Below are 17,466 nucleotides of genomic sequence, written 5' to 3'. Positions count from 1 at the left end.
GAGATAGAAAGAGAGATAGAGATAGAAAGAGAGATAGAAAGAGAGATAGAAATAGAGATAGAGAGATAGAGAGAGATAGATAGATATAGAGAGAGAGAGAGAGAGAGATAGATAGATAGATAGAGAGATAGGCAGTTGCAATGGGCAAAACTTGAGCTTTGTATCTCTTTAACGTGCAACTAAAGGTGAGATATTGAATGTGAATGATGTGTTTGTAACGTAACGAAGGCAGAGAGTGTAGCAATAAGAATGTGCTTCGTCATGGCAAGAAAAAGCTATAGAGTAACTGTTTTGTATCAGCCATGCCAATAGACCCGATGTTGTACAATAGAACACAGTGTTTAATCTCCATTCGCCTGCATTTGCATTTCAAATTTCACACGTCCTTCTCTTACAATGTTGACATGTATGTCGTATACTCCTTTGTAGGTGACTTAAGTAGAATTTATTCCAAATAGTATGTGCGTAGTGTGTTTTCAAAGTGTGTTGTACGTGTTTGCAAAGTGTGTTTGCTACGTTAAATGCTCCTCTGAGCATGTCTGTTTAAAAAATTGTTAACATTAACACATGCAGCCAATGATATATCCGTACTGTTATCGCATTTTAAAACGGTGTAGTGACCGGAAATTGAGCTACACTACGGTTGCATTATACTTGTTTGCAGACCTTTTTTTTACAAAAAATAAAGTCGAAGTTAGATGTTGCGGGTGTTAGTCCGAAGTGTGCTTCATGTTATCTCTTTTTGCACCCCAAAATGCGTGTTCCGAGCTGCAAATATTAATGTGATGTTAACGTAAACATTCTCATGTACTTACAGGATATCTTGTCGGATGTCGAGCGCGACTTTACTAAACTCCTCTTTAGTCAATGTGTGAAGTGTCTGTGAAAAGACAAACGTTATTTTTTCCCGTTAAATAAACCAATGCATTACGTTTCGTATTCAACCATAATGTAGTACTTCTAAGGTTTGAAAATGCTGTTTATCTACAAATTGGCACCAAAAGTTACGCTGCTTGTAAGTCGTTGTTTTTGTTGAGATACAACGCTAATAAAAAGGCTGTTAAAATAATGTCTATGTTTTCTTTTAAAAAAAACATTGAAAGATATTTTACACTAATTGCATTTAAATAGCGCTTATTCCCCCTGACGAGTCTACAAAGTTCATTTATGGCGAGTATCACTCTTTTTTGGGACCCATAGAGGTTTAGTGTTCCATTTGTATAGTGAAACATGCAAGTACATTTTAAGTGTTTGATAGTTTAGTCAGTTAATGATGTTTAGATTGATAGCAGAAAGATAGAGGAGGACAAAGATTTGTATTTATAATACAGTAATAAAAAAACGTGCAAAACTGTTTTGTAAGGTTTTATCTTAAATTTCATTTTGATATTTAAGTTAAGGTTATTGTTGCGAAGAAAATAGAAACAAATACATTGTACTTACTATTTCAAGTTGTGTAGCGTAGGATTGTAGAATCTTGTTGTAGGTGGCAGCAAAGACTGCGTCGTTCCGTAGGTCACTGTTGTCTATCCGGGCAGAAAGGCGGCTATGTTTGGAAGTCACCCTGCGCCGAGCTTAAATAGGGACAAACGTTGTAAAAGTCGCCCTAGGTGTTTGTGAGTGAACAAAGGATGAAAGGTGAATTTCCTTTCCTTGCTCCGATGAGATATTGCAATAGATAGTGTGTCAGACTTCCAAGTGTGAAAGGTTGTATGTATATGTAGATGTTGTTTCTTGCATGGCACAACTGTAGACTTTTCCGGGCTATTTCCTTCACACTGATGTTGGTATTTTGTTTATGCAAACCCCCTTATTTTCCCCATAAATAAAATCGTGGAGTATTCCAATGTGTAAAGCATAATTTGCGCAAAGGGTAACTGGATGTCAGTCCACAAAATTGTATCTTATGAACATTTCCCACAAATATATTTGTGACTGATTGTATTGAGTAAGATTACGCTGTATTCAGCATGTGAAAGTAACATGAATTTTGTGTGCTATGTAATCAGCCAAATAGCATACACGTTTCCTGATACTTTGTGTTATGTCTAATTTTTGGAAATGGAAGTGATATGAAGGACGATAAATTGATTGTGCTAAACAAACAGGTTTTCAGTGTGTATTGGTGCATAGTAAACGTAGCATTGTAAGATAATAGCAGGGAAAAGGCCGTATCCGCATGTGTGAAGCACAAACAGCACTTTCTGTTACAGTTAGTGCTTTACATTTGTCCCTATACACTATGATTGTAAAATGTAAAGAAGTGTTGAAACTGTGGATAATAAATGTGAAGAATACAAGAAGTAGTGTTCCAAATCAACGAAATAAGCGAAATGTAGTGTAAATTTATTTTGCAACTGTGTGGAAATTAGCTTCCTTCACATTTTAGGTGCGCTTACTGTCTTGCCACTATCAATGGTTTTTATTTTATTTCAAATGCTGTATTACTCTAGAAATGAATAATACCAATGTGACACTGTTTCACATCAAAGCTTAATTACCTTGAAAGTAAAATGTATTTTTATTTATTATTAGAGGTTGGGGGGTGCAGAGTCTAAGTGGTATAATGTGTGTAGGGTCGAATGTGTAAATCTCTGTCAGTTTTAAAATAAAACAAAGATGCTTCGGGGGCTGGAAGTGGTAGAAACTGAACCTAACAAAAGGAGTCCACCTAAAGTATCAAGGATTAAAGGAGGAGTCATGTCTAGTTTGTGCTCTCCTGGCGTCGCAGGTCAGTTTACTCGTGACACTTATAAATGTCCCATTGTAAAGCAACAGCAGGGAAGTGGCGTTATCGGGATGCGTGCCCCCCAACGGCCACTTTTTTTCCATTTACTTAGACGAAAATACAGTAATGTTTCAAAGGAATATATTTTTAAACAGTTAAACATTTCTTGATTCCGTGTTTTTTGAAGCGCATTAAAGCAACAAGATAAAAAGAGAGGCAAAAAGGAGAACTTTGATAATTTGTAACTTTGTGTTTCTTAAATTCGTTCCCATACACATTTCATGAGAGCTTAGTCAATTATCAGTAAACTGTAATTTTTTTTCATTGGGAAGACTGTCTTCCTCTTGTGAAACTAATCACAATGTGACACGGACTCACGTAAATAATTGCAGTGCCTTGCAACTAAAATAAATTTGTATTATTCGAAGGGTGAAGGGGTGCAGAGTGTGAGGGATATAATATGTGTAGAGCAGCGTGTGAAATGTTATTTAGTATGGTCTAATGTGTGTAGGGCAGTGTGTGGCGACGAGGTTTGTGTGGGCTAATGTGTTTAGGGCAGTGTGTGATATGGTTTTTAGTGTAGTCTACTGGGTGTACACCATTGTGTAACGAGTGAAATTATGGTGTCTAATGTGTGGAGTTGTGTGTGTGAGTAGGGAGCAGTGTGTGTGGTTTGTGTGAGAGTTGTGTGGTGTGTGCAGTGTGCGTTTCGGGAAGCATTGTGATGTGGTGGTGTCTGTGAGTGATGTTGTGGTGTCACTGATTGTGGTGGTGTCCCTCAGTACTGTGGTGGTGTCCCTCAGTGCTGTGGTGGTGTCCCTGAGTGATGTGGTGGTGTCCCAGAGTGATGTGGTGGTGTCCCAGAGTGATGTGGTGGTGTCCCAGAGTGACGTGGTGGTGTCCCAGAGTGATGTGGTGGTGTCCCAGAGTGACGTGGTGGTGTCCCAGAGTGATGTGGTGATGTCCCAGAGTGATGTGGTGGTGGCCCAGAGTGATGTGGCGGTGTCCCTAGAGTGATGTGGTGGTGTCCCTGAGTGATGTGGTGGTGTCCCTGAGTGATGTGGTGGTGTCCCGGAGTGATGTGGTGGTGTCCCTGAGTGATGTGGTGGTGTCCCTGAGTGATGTGGTAGTGTCCCTGAGTGATGTGGTAGTGTCCCTGTGTGATGTGGTGGTGTCCCTTAGTGATGTGGTGGTGTCCCTGAGTGGTGTGGTGGTGCCCCTGAGTGGTGTGGTGGTGTCCCTGAGTGGTGTTGTGGTGTCCCTGAGTGGTGTTGTGGTGTCCCTGAGTGGTGTTGTGGTGTCCCTGAGTAGTGTGCTGGTGTCAGTGCTGTTGTGGTGCCCCTGAGTAGTGTGCTGGTGTCCCTGAGTGGTGTGGTGATGTCCCTGAGTGGTGTGGTGGCGTACATGAGTGGTGTGATGGTGTCCATAAGTGGTGTGATGGTGTCCCTTAATATTGAACACAAACTGTAGGAATGGCCTGGACCAGTGCTTTAAAGGATAAAACATACCTATATATTAGATTTATTACGATTTAATACTTGCTGTTTGACAGCTGAGTTTCCTGGACGTAATATGTATTGTTAGTGTTGCTGGGGCTGTTATTAAATTGTTACTTGTAATCTTCAAAGCGATCCTATTAACAGCAAGGGCATATTTCACACTGACGAATTACATGTATGCATTAGTGGTACAGCAGGCACAGTAACACTATGACGCATAGGGGCAAGGGTCCTGGCCTACAGTATTGTAAAGAAAGCGAATGTTTGAATGTACATTTTTTTGGGTGATGTATTTTACGGATTTTAAATGTGTTCCCTGGGTCGGTTCTCTTGGTAAAATATAGTCAAACAGCAATTGTCTTGACGACGACAAAGTAATACCAATTTCCGTGCATTTGAAAGTATGCGAAGGGGGAGTTGTGCTTTTACCCCTTACTTCAGCAGTGGCTTCCATTTTTTTCCCCGAGCTTAGCTTCCTGCTGTTAGTTGATTTGCATCTCACAGATGCTGGCAGGCAACATATTACAATCTTTACGACGCAGCTTAAAGCACTAAAGTATCCTGTTCTAGTTTCGTTTCCAAATGGTGAAAACATGTGATGTTTCACACACTTGCAGACTTTCGTTCTGTGTTTTTTGTCTGAACCAAATGGCAATGCATCACAATAGCTTCGCCCAGTTACAAAATTAACGTACACAAATTTGTTCATTTAAATTGTTTAAATCTTATAGCCTAAAACATATAGTTTTTTTCTGAACACTAAATGTTTTTTTTCCTTTCTTTACACGTTTATAAAAGTAGCTACAAATGTTTTTATTAGTACTGATTTTGACAAGAGAAAAAAGTACCTAGGTTCTAACTATTTTGCGGCTTAACGTAATGTTTTCAGCTTCATGGATTGTATTCCTTTAGTTAGTTTATGTTATAGGGAGCATATAAAGTATACATACTCTGCTTTTAATTAAAATTACAATGTTGTTACAATATTAGCTGTAAGTACAACTAAATAGTGGCTTTGTTCAATTTGTTTGTATTGTGATTAATTTGTAGCTATAGTGGTGCAGGGGCTAATACAAAAAGCCAGTCGTTGATAGTGTATTTAGGCCTGTTAATTTATTGCACAGTGCGCATACAAAATGTGCAAAAGTGTGGGTTAGGTTGTTTTTGAACTTACACTGCGAATGCTTATGTTGCAGTGCCCATGGGTCAGCGTTTTTTTTAAATTGTCATTTTTTAAAATTATTTTCTAGTATTTTAGAAAGTTTCCCAGCTCTGTACTCCTTGCTCAATTTATTAACTTTTAAAAGTTCACGAAAAGGGTGTAAATGTCTTTATTTTCTAGTATTTGGGAATGTTTCCCAGCTTTGTACTCCTTGCTCAATTTGTTAACTTTTAAAAGTTCACGAAAAGGGTGTAATTGTCTGTGCGCACCCTGTACTGATTAGGTAAGGGAACACCGGTGCACATTTTATTAGCAATCTACATGAACGTTAATTTCATCTATATCCACAAGTGTTTCTGTAACTTTTGTTTTACTACAATGCTTGTTTGTTTACATCTCTTATGACGTAGTTAAAAGGTTTAAAAATGTGTACTAGAATATTGGGGGTGTCCTAGAGTCCTGTGAGGGTGTCCCTAAGTCCTGTGAGGGTGTCCCTGAGTCGTGTTGTGGTGTCCCTGAGTGATGTTGTGGTGTCCCTAAGTGATGTTGCGGTGTCCCTAAGTGATGTTGCGGTGTCCCTGAGTGATGTTGTGGTGTCCCTGAGTGATGCAGTGGTGTCCCTAAGTGATGTTGTGGTGTCCCTGACTGGCGTGGTTGTGTCCCTGAGTGTTGTGGTGGTATCCCTGAGTGAAGTGGTGGTTTCCCTGAGTGATGTGGTGTCCCTGAGTGATGTGGTGGTATCCCTGATTGATGTGGTGGTATCCCTGATTGATGTGGTGGTGTACCTGAGTGTTGTGTTAGTGTCCCTGAGGGATGTGGTGTGGTTCCTGAGTGCTGTGTTGGTGTCCCTGAGGGCTGTGGTAGTGTCCCAAAGGGCTGTGGTAGTGTCCCAAAGGGCTGTGGTAGTGTCCCAGAGTGCTGTGGTGGTGTCCCAGAGTGCCGTAGTGTTGTCCTTCAGTGCTGTTTTGGTGTCCCTGAGTAGTGTGCTGGTGTCCCTGAGTGGTGTGGTGATGTCCCTGAGTGGTGTGGTGGTGTACATGAGTGGTGTGATGGTGTTCATGAGTGGTGTGATGGTGTCCCTTAATATTTAACACAAACTGTAGGAATGGCCTGGACCAGTGCTTTAAAGGATAAAACATACCTATATATTAGATTAATTACGATTTAATACTTGCTGTATGACAGCTGAGTGTCCTGGACATAATATGTATTGTTAGTGTTGCTGGGGCTGTTATTAAATTGTTACTTGTAATCTTCAAAGAGATCCATTAACAGCATGGGCATATTTCACACTGACGAATTACATGTATGCATTAGGGGTGCAGCAGGCTTTGTTCAATTTGCTTGTATTGTGATTAATTTGTAGCTATAGTAGTGCAGGGGCTAATACAAAAAGGCCTGTTAATTTATTGAACAGTGCGCATACAAAATGTGCAAATGTGTGGGTGAAGTTGTTTTTGAACTTACACTGCAAATGCTTATGTTGCAGTGTCCATGGGTCAGCGTTTTTTTTAAATTTTCATTTTTTAAAATTATTTTCTAGTATTTTAGAAAGTTTCCCAGCTTTGTACTCCTTGCTCAATTTATTAACTTTTAAAAGTTCACGGAAAGGGTGTAATTGTCTCTATTTTCTAGTATTTTAGAAAGTTTCCCAGCTCTGTACTCCTTCTCAATTTATTAACTTTTAAAAGTTCACGAAAAGGGTGTAATTGACTGTGCGCACCCTGTACTGATTAGGTAAGGGAACACCGGTGCACATTTTATTAGCAGTCTACATTAACGTTAATTTCATCTATATCCACAAGTGTTTCTGTAACTTTTGTTTTACTACAATGCTTGTTTGTTCATATTTCTTATGACGTAATTAAAAGGCTTAAAAATGTGTACTAGAATATTGGGGGTGTCCTAGAGTACTGTGGGGGTGTCCTAGAGTACTGTGAGGGTGTCCCTAAGTCCTGTGAGGGTGTCCATGAGTGATGTTGAGGTGTCCCTGAGTGGTGTTTGAGTGCCCATGAGTAATGTGGTGATGTCACTGAGTCATGTTGTGGTGTCCCTGAGTCATGTTGTGGTGTCTCTAAGTGATGTCGCGGTGTCCCTGAGTGATGTTGTGATGTCCCCGAGTGATACGGTGGTGTCCCTAAGTGATGTTGTGGGGTCCCTGAGTGATATGGTGGTGTGCCTCAGTGGCGTGGTGGTGTCCCTAAGTGATGTGGTGGTGTGCCTCAGTGGCGTGGTTGTAGCCCTGAGTGATGTGGTGGTATCCCGGAGTGATGTGGTGGTGTCCCTGAGTGATGTGGTGTCCCTGAGTGATGTGGTGTCCCTGAGTGATGTGGTGTCCCTGAGTGATGTGGTGTCCCTGAGTGATGTTGTAGTGTCCCTGAGTGATTGATGTTGTGGTGTCCCTGAGTGATGTGGTGGTGTGCCTCAGTGGCGTGGTGGTGTCCCTGAGTGATGTGGTGGTGTGCCTCAGTGGCGTGGTGGTGTCCCTGAGTGATGTGGTGTCCCTGAGTGATGTTGTAGTGTCCCTGAGTGATGTTGTGGTGTCCCTGAGTGATGTGATGGTGTGCCTCAGTGGCGTGGTGGTGTCCCTGAGTGGCTTGTTTGTGTTCCTGAGTGATGAGGTGGTATCCCTGAGTGATGTGGTGGTGTCCCCGAGTGATGTAGTGTCCCTGAGTGATGTTGTGGTGTTCCTAAGTGATGTGCCTCAGTGGCGTGGTGGTGTCCATGAGTGATGTAATGGTGTCTCTGAGTGATGTGGGGATGTCCCTGATTGATGTGGTGATGTACCTGAGTGTTGTGTTAGTGTCCCTGAGGGATGTGGTGTGGTCCCTAAGTGCTGTGTTGGTGTCCCTGAGGGCTGTGGTAGTGTCGATGAGTGCTGTGGTGGTGTCCCAGAGTGCTGTAGTGTTGTCCTTCAGTGCTGTTGTGGTGTCCCTGAGTAGTGTGCTGGTGTCCCTGAGTGGTGTGGTGATGTCCCTGAGTGGTGTGGTGATGTCCCTGAGTGGTGTGGTGGTGTACATGAGTGGTGTGATGGTGTCCAGAAGTGATGTGGTGGTGTCCCTTAATATTTAACACATAAACTGTAGGAATGGCCTTGACCAGTGCTTTAAAGGATAAAACATACCTATATATTAGATTAATTACGATTTAATACTTGCTGTTTGACAGCTGAGTTTCCTGGACGTAATATGTATTGTTAGTGTTGCTGGGGCTGTTAATAAATTGTTACTTGTAATCTTCAAAGAGATCCATTAACAGCATGGGCATATTTCACACTGACGAATTACATGTATGCATTAGTGGTGCAGCAGGCGCAGTAACACTATGACGCATAGGGGCAAGGGTCCTGGCCTACAGTATTGTAAAGAAAGCGAATGTTTGAATGTACATTTTTTTGGGTGATGTATTTTACAGCTTTTAAATGTGTTCCCTTGGTCGGTTCTCTTGGTAAAATATAGTCAAACAGGAATTGTCTTGACAACGACAAAGTAATACCATTTTCCGTGCATTTGAACGTATGCGAAGGGGGAGTTGTATTTTTACCCCTTACTTCAGCAGTGGCTTCCATTTTTTATTTCCCCGAGCTTAGTTTCCTGCTGTTAGTTGATTTGCATCTCACAGATGCTGGCAGGCAACAGATTACAATCTTTATGACGCAGCTTAAAGCACTAAAGTATCCTGTTCTAGTTTCGTCTCCAAATGGTGAAAACGTGATGTTTCACACAACTGCAGACTTTCGGTCTGTGTTTTTTGTCTGAACTAAATGGCAATGCATCACAATAGCTTCGTCCAGTTACAAAATGAACGTACGCAAATTTGTTAATTTAAATTGTTTAAATCTTATAGCCTAAAATTTTTTATTTTTTTCTGAACACAAAATGTTTTTTTTTCTTTTTTTACACGTTTATAAAAGTGGCTACAAATGTTTTTATTAGTACTGATTTTGACAAGAGAAAAAAGTGCCTAGGTTCTAACTATTTTGCGGCTTAACGTAATGTTTTCAGCTTCATGGATTATATTCCTTTAGTTAGTTTATGTTATGGAGAGCATATAAAGTATACATACTCTCCTTTAAATTAAAATTACAATGTTGTCAAAATATTACCTGAAAGTACAACTAAATAATGTCTTTGTTCAATTTGTTTTTATTGTGCTTAATTTGTAGCTATAGTGGTGCAGGGGCAAATATAAAAAACCAGTCGTTGACAGTGTATTTAGGCCCGTTAATTTATTGAACAGTGCGCATACAAAATGTGCAAATGTGTGGGTGAAGTTGTTTTTTAACTTACACTACAAATGCTTATGTTGCAGTGCCCATGGGTCAGCGGTTTTTTTAAATTGTCATTTTTTAAAATTATTTTCTAGTATTTTAGAAAGTTTCCCAGCTCTGTACTCCTTGCTCAATTTATTAATTTTTAAAAGTTCACGAAAAGGGTGTAATTGTCTTTATTTTCTTGTATTTTAGAAAGTTTCCCAGCTCTGTACTCCTTGCTCAATTTATTAACTTCTAAAAGTTCACGAAAAGGGTGTAATTGTCTGTGCGCACCCTGTACTGTTTAGGTAAGGGAACACCGGTGCACATTTTATAAGCAGTCTACATAAACGTTAATTTCATCTATATCCACAAGTGTTTCTGTAACTTTTGTTTTACTACAATGCTTGTTTGTTTATATTTCTTATGACGTAGTTAAAAGGCTTAAAAATGTGTACTAGAATATTGGGGGTGTCCTAGAGTACTGTGAGTGTGTCCCTAAGTCCTGTGAGGGTGTCCATGGTGATGTTGAGGTGTCCCTGAGTGGTGTTTGAGTGCCCATGAGTAATGTGGTGATGTCCCTGAGTCATGTTGTAGTATCCCTGAGTGATGTGGTGGTGTCCCTGAGTGATGTTGTGGAGTCCCTGAGTGATGTTGCGGTGTCCCTGAGTGATGTTGCGGTGTGCCTCAGTGGCGTGGTGGTGTCCCTGAGTGATGTGGTGTCCCTGAGTGATGTTGTAGTGTCCCTGAGTGATGTGGTGGTGTCCCTGAGTGATGTGGTGGTGTCCCTGAGTGATGTGGTAGTGTCCCTGTGTGATGTGGTGGTGTCCCTGAGTGGCGTGTTTGTGTCCCTGAGTGATGTGGTGGTATCCCTGAGTGATGTGGCGGTGTCCCTGGGTGATGTGGTGTCCCTGAGTGATGTTGTGGTGTCCCTAAGTGATGTGGTGGTGTGCTTCAAGGGCGTGGTGGTGTCCCTGAGTGGCGTGTTTTTGTCCCTGAGTGATGTGGTGGTGTCCCTGATTTGCGTGGTGGTGCCCCTGAAGTAGAAACGAATTGGGGTGCATAAACGAAAGAAAAAGTATTTGTGAGTAAATAGGCCTGCATAGAAGTACGTAGAAAATGCGCAACGTGTGGGCAGAGAGGAGCCAGTCAGAACGCGCTGAAAGTCGACGTGTCCCTAAGTGATGTTGCGGTGTCCCTGAGTGATGTTGTGGTGTCCCTGAGTGATGCGGTGGTGTCCCTGAGTGATGCTGTGGGGTCTCTGAGTGATGTGGTGGTGTGCCTCAGTGGCGTGTTGGTGTCCCTGAGTGGCGTGGAGGTGCCCCTGAAGTAGAAACGAATTGGGGTGCATAAACGAAAGAAAAAGTATTTGTGAGTAAATAGGCCTGCATAGAGTACGTAGAAAATGCGCAATGCGTGGGCAGCGAAGAGCCAGTGAGAAAGCGCTGAAAAGCTGAAAGTCGACTCGAGCGACCAAATGGAGAGGGAGGGGGTTGTCCCTGAGTGATGTGGTGGTATCCCTGAGTGATGTGGTGGTGTCCCTGAGTGATGTGGTGTCCCTGAGTGATGTGGTGTCCCTGAGTGATGTTGTAGAGTCCCTGAGTGATGTTGCTGTGTCCCTGAGTGATGTGGTGGTGTGCCTCAGTGGCGTGGTTGTGTCCCTGAGTGATGTGGTGGTATCCCTGAGTGATGTGGTGGTATCCCTGAGTGATGTGGTGGTGTCCCTGAGTGATGTGATGTCCCCGAGTGATGTTGTAGTGTCCCTGAGTGATGTTGTGGTGTCCCTGAGTGATGTGATGGTGTGCCTCAGTGGCGTGGTGGTGTCCCTGAGTGGCGTGGTTGTGTCCAAGAGTGATGTGGTGGTATCCCTGAGTGATGTGGTGGTGTCCCTGAGTGATGTGGTGTCCCTGAGTGATGTTGTAGTGCCCTGAGTGATGTTGTGGTGTCCCTAAGGGATGTGGTGGTGTGCCTCAGTGGCGTGGTGGTGTCCCTGAGTGGCGTGGTTCTGTCCCTGAGTGATGTGGTGGTGTTCCTGATTGGCATGGTAGTGCCCTTGAAGTAGAAACGATTTGGGGTGCATAACTTACAATGTGTTTTCTAAAGTATTAGAAGGAAGTAAATAAATCTAAAACGCATGCTAAATGCCCCTGAAGTAGAAACGATTTTGGGCGCATAACTTACAAATAAATGAAATAAAACGCATGCTAAATGCTTGCATAGCGTAAAATGAAAGAAAAAGTATTTGTGAGTAAATAGGTCTGCATAGAAGTACGTAGAAAATGCGCAATACGTGGGAAGAGAAGAGCCAGTGAGAACGCGCTGAAAGTCGACTCAAGTGACCCTATGGAGAGGGAGGGGGTGGGCTGCCTGCAACTCGAGCAAGCATAGGGAGGAGGGGTTGGGTGGCAACAGAGAGAGAATGGTGTGCGCTGGAGAGAGAGGGGGTGGGCTGCCTGTGAACTTTATTGCGTTTGTCAACAAACAGAGAGCGCGGCGCGTGCTGGAGAGGGAGGGGGTGGGATGCCTGGGCAGTTTAATGCGTGTGGCAACAGAGAGATAGCACGGCGCGCGCGCGCACAAAGTGTCTAGGAGCAAATGAAAGCTCTTTAAAAAAATGCGCGTGGTTGTGGCAGCTGGTGACAATGCGTGTGATTGTGTCCACATGAACTGTACTGAATCCGCACTTGGTAGAGATTTTGTTTTGCCTACTATATACTCGCCTATCTATCCCTGCGGGATAGAATAGTCGAGACCTAAAAACGATCTATTCAATGCCTGCCAGGGGGCCCGATGGCTTTACAAATTCATTTTAGTAAACAATTTCAGATAATCTAACGGTTCCCCTAAAAACTTATGTCATTTTTTTCCACAGTCAGGGAAAGAGACATAAACAATGATGGATTCCATGTTCTTGTTAATTTTGAAACACAATAAAGACTTAACTATACGTAGCTTTTAGCCTACAGCTCTGTTAAATATTGATGTTAAAATTTTCACCAGAATCATTGTCACTTATTTAAGTCCACTATGATGGAGTTCACTGTCCAAATACCAATCTGATTGTGTTAATATAGACATGCGGGATAATACATGTTAGACAGATGACTTAACTATTGCAAAACAGACCCAACCTAAGTGATTCCTGCTCTCATTAGTTGCTAAAGAGGTGTTTGGTAGAATTGAATGGGGCATACCAAGAGCATTGCTAGGTAGGAAAGAATTGAGTCTAAATAGGGAAATATTATGTTTGGTTAAATACAAGCACCCAAAAGCGAGAATCATAATAAATGGAGATTTGTCATCGAGGATTAACCTTAAGAAGATGAAATAAGCAGGGATACCCACATCATCTTAGCTTCATCTATGGAACCAGTAATCAAAAATATAAACAAAAAAACAATTATTAAAGGTCTCTCCATCGAGAGCAGAAAACACAAATTGTCATTATTTGCAGAAATTATTTTTTGTTTTATAACCCACTCGGAGATCTCTCACCAAGCCTTAACAGCTGTACTCAAATGAAGAACACACATTCTTGTTCCAAATTGAATTATGCTAAGTCATTAAGAATACATGTTTCTTAGCCACTAAATACTGGTGCGTGGTCAATGCTAGAAACCATAAAAGTGTGCACTAAGGGTCTCATAAAATATGTGGGAATATATCTTCCCACAAAAAATTCTGTTGGTTACGGCTGCAACATCTGGCATGTTCTAAAAATATTATTTAAAGATCTACATAAAGGGGTCCAATATGAAATTTCAGAGTTTGAACAGGTTTTGCCCAATAAAAAAAATCATCATATTTCTCCTATATACAACACAAACATTACTCCCCAGTACAACACAAACTAATGGCCTTTAAGAGACTTAATACATCAGGTGGAATATCTAAAGAGGCACTCTAAAGACTGGCTGCTAAGGGCAGGATTGGATTTCCGAATATAAAATTAAAACAATGCAGCCCAATTACAACTGGTCCATGAATAGCCCAATAAGCCTCGTTTAAAGCCATGGATCTTAGTACAGCACAATTGCTCAGACATTCTGCAATCTTACTTGTTATGACTGCTGCACTGCGACATTGAGACGAGGAAAGGAAATATCACGTTTACAATCACACATATAGTTCTTTGTCTGGGTTCTACTCCGCGAATGGCGGATCCTGTGTACCAGAGTTGGCAAAAGTCAACTCACCTCTGCCAGGTGACTTGTTGGATAATGGCTAAATCAATAGCAGAGAAGCATGTGGAGGCCTTTGATTACCTGCCTATCAATAATTAATTAACGATTGAATTGCTAAATTGGGTTGGATTGACCATTTCGAATTTGTGCCTCATAGCCGCATAAGCAGAAATATGTGGGAAAAGGGTGACTGAGCTTAATTCCGAAATCATCTGGACTAAGGCTGTGAAGTCCTCAATATGCTTACCACACAATGAATATTAATGAGATGGTATTTTGCACCTGCTGAATTGAAAGTTATGCTTTGGTATTCAGACCGATGTTGAAGGGGCTGCAATGACAATAAAATATATAACAGCTACTTCACTTGATTCTGATCCTTTGGTGGTGGGATCTAGCTATAGATGCAAAGGATAAACAAAGCAAGGGGTGGACACAGCCTGCTGGGGATAGAAGCCTGGTTTGTTTTTCATTCACAAAGGTGACTACCCAGTTTAGAATGGCCAGGATCGGCCAAGACCCTTTGGAGTCGTGTTTAAATATAACATTTACGGCCTGGTGTTCTAACCCCATTCATAAACCAGTGACCTGCAAACTGAACACAGACTGATTTGTAAACAGTGATCACATTTCCGGTGTACTACAAGGTTGCAATGCAAATTGCCAATTTGCATGGAATCGCAAAACAACCTGCCTAATGAATATTAATTAGACAGATCGTATTTTGCTACCCCTTTGAACCGCCCCCGCCTCTTGCCCGTAAATGGCTACAAGTGCATGGACAGCTGTGGGCAAGGGACAGCAGGCTACCAATTCTGCACCTTGTGCTCAGGACGCTTCTGAAGACCTGGATGATCTGCTATTAGTGCCCCCCCTCCCTTTTGTTCGTTTTCTCGGCTTCTGCCTAACACCAGGACACCCTAGTAATTGTGCTGCTAAGTAAACTATTAAATACATGCGAAAAAATAATACTGTCCCCTAGCAAACACCCAGGAAGCATCCGCCCCACATTAGCGATTTTGCACCAGGCATTATGTAGGTCTTTAAAGCATAGCCGATCGCCATTCCTCAACAGTGGCTGAATTTAGACTGGAGTCACATATCCCTCCACTACCTGGCATTGCTTCAGCCTATGGTTATCGGACATCAGCTTTTAACATCCCATCTTTCAAAACGCGGTGGATTGGTGACAGCAAACCACCTGCCATGAGAATCTCCTGGTGCTAATTGTGCATATTGAACCTCCAGAAGGGAATCTGAACAATGGCCTTGGAGTGTAGTTCTCATAACACAGGCAAATGCTAATGAACAAAGTTCTGCATATAGACTAAAACAGAACACTAGCAAGCAGGCGGATGCACAACCGCAAACATTGTTATGGAGAAGAGAAAGAAGCATAGAGAGGTATAAGGGAAGGACTGAAGCAAAAGAGCATTAAAAAAGAAAGGAGAATGGGCATAGAATGGGAGCGCAGCCGAGATGGTTTTTACAACACTTCCAAACTTTAGGAGCATTGAGAAAGTCACGTTTTAGGGCACAATTCGCAACAGCCATAGGTCAACAACAGAACATTCAACTGTGGAAGCTCAAACTCTGGAATGCATCACATAAAATCAGGCAGAAGACACATGTACTGCATTGAAAGGAATGCTAAGAGGTTGTAGGACCTTGTTTACGGTGTAAGAAAAGTTATACTTATCAGTAGCATAATACACTTCTTCATAATGGAATACAGCATTTTGTATTTTCGCCTGCTGCGCTAAGGATTCTGCCTGTCACTTTAGGAACGATTGGCTAACTATGAACAATATCATGAAGCTTCAACACTGATGAATAATGTATCGCTCCTATGACATTGTGCCAAACCAGTCTTCATAAACATAAACGCGTTGCAACAAGTAGACAGTACCCACCAGGATTTATGTTACTCACCCAAAGCCCTGATGATTCTCATCAGCACTTCACCAATTTTCATCCTGGTCTCTGGTGTCTGGGTTTTCTGACCCCCCTGTCCATTACTGCCATACTGTGCAAGCAGGACAGGCAGGATCTGCTGTGGATACACATCTGACAAGAGGGCAACACCTACAAGAGAGTAACAGGAATGAAAATTGAACAACTGAGCAGACAAACAGGCGATTCAGCGACAAGTATTCAACATGAAATCAAACACAGAATATAAAAAAAAGTATACCTGCATTGTGTACACCACATTGTATGCCTAGTCCTTGGTGCTTCTTTCTCTAGACTCCTTCCAGACATGGAGGAGGCACAAGAGTGCATTCTGGTTCAGCACAGACAAAAATGGAGTTTGGCTTAAACTAGGGACACTACTCGCTAACAAAGCCACCGCTTTCCATAAAACACTCCCTATTCTTTTTGTTTACATCAACACCTAAGGAAAGAGCAGGGGTGATGGGATGGAAGCAGACTAAAGAGTAGAATAACAAGACTTCATACATTTTTTCCACCAGAGTCCCAATTCAAGTTGAGTGAGAAGATTGTATAGCACCCAGAAATCCTCACTAGGGTGTGTTGTCCACAGTGATCGGAGGCGCATAGGTCTGTGGCCGTTTCCCACCTCAAGCCAGCAGTAGTAGTTCTCCATTAAAGGTATTTCGCCTGAATTGATGAACAGTAGATTATCATCATGCATGTGTGGGAGCTTCTAATCTCCATGTAATGCATTGTATTTTATGTTCTTGCTAGTCATGCCTTCTACAGGAAGCCCCTAACGTTTACACCAGATTCTAAATCTGGTAACTCACTGATATGACCTAGCAACAGATGAAAAGAAAACTCGCTTCCCACTATTGCTTCGTCATAAAGGCCTTGCGGGCCAGACTGACAGGGCTCTCGGAGAGCCTGTCAGTGCAGTGTTGCTTGTCTGATTTGACTGAAAGTAGACAGCATGGCTACAGGAGGAGAAAGGAAGGAAGGGAAGGTGGTGGTGGTCTTGGATAGGGATGGCAGGTAAGGTTGTTTTTTTTGTTTTACATGCAGGTCCATGGGTCTCCATTATTCCTCTGCCCTTGCGTAGCTGCTGAAAGCAGGGTCAGATTATTTTGGGGCCCATCCATAACATAAAATTATATATGGGTAAAAAGTGAATTACGGGGAAGTTTCTCACCTCGGGAGTGGCATCAAGAAAACGTGATCTTCGCTCTAGTTGTATATCTGATGTCACTCATAACCCCTCTGTGAAACATATCCCTATTATTCACTATCGATCTATAATTTTATATATAATACATGGGATTCTGCAATCCATGAATAAAAATCCATCTCTGACTTCTTTATTGTACACGAATTGTGATGCACCCCGCGCCTATTATATATCTGGAAAAGTACTCACTGCCGTACATTCTAAGCATAATGCAAGTCACAGAGGACTTCCACAATCATAAAGAGGAACAAGGCTGAAGGCCGAGTTCCTTTTGAAAGTTATGGAACTTCGAGGTGTCTTGCAATGTCCTTTTCATGTACTGCACAAGGATACTTTATTCCTTACAATAAATGGTAATACTATCACCTTTCCCCACAAACCACTTAAATCCTTGGTTCTTAGCTTTTTCATATGGGAGACGGAGTATGTCTGCAAACATGAAGAATAAAAATAGAATCTCTGGGTCAATAAGTAA

The 17,466-nt window shown here is 42.0% G+C and overlaps 1 protein-coding gene across 2 annotated transcripts in view; it reads right to left on the bottom strand.

Moving 5' to 3' along the window:
• The window catches only part of TANGO6 (transport and golgi organization 6 homolog), a 591,842-nt gene that overhangs the window by 193,310 nt on the left and 381,066 nt on the right, over positions 1 to 17,466 (bottom strand). For both annotated transcript variants that reach the window (XM_078668284.1, XM_078668285.1), the window contains one exon: positions 15,758 to 15,910. In XM_078668284.1, coding sequence (XP_078524410.1) covers positions 15,758 to 15,910 — 153 coding nt within the window. The remainder of the gene's footprint in view (positions 1 to 15,757; positions 15,911 to 17,466) is intronic.

The sequence above is a fragment of the Lissotriton helveticus genome, chromosome 12, assembly GCF_964261635.1.
Source record: "Lissotriton helveticus chromosome 12, aLisHel1.1, whole genome shotgun sequence".
Classification (NCBI taxonomy): Eukaryota; Metazoa; Chordata; class Amphibia; order Caudata; family Salamandridae; genus Lissotriton; species Lissotriton helveticus.
This window is presented reverse-complemented; position numbering and strand designations above follow the sequence as displayed.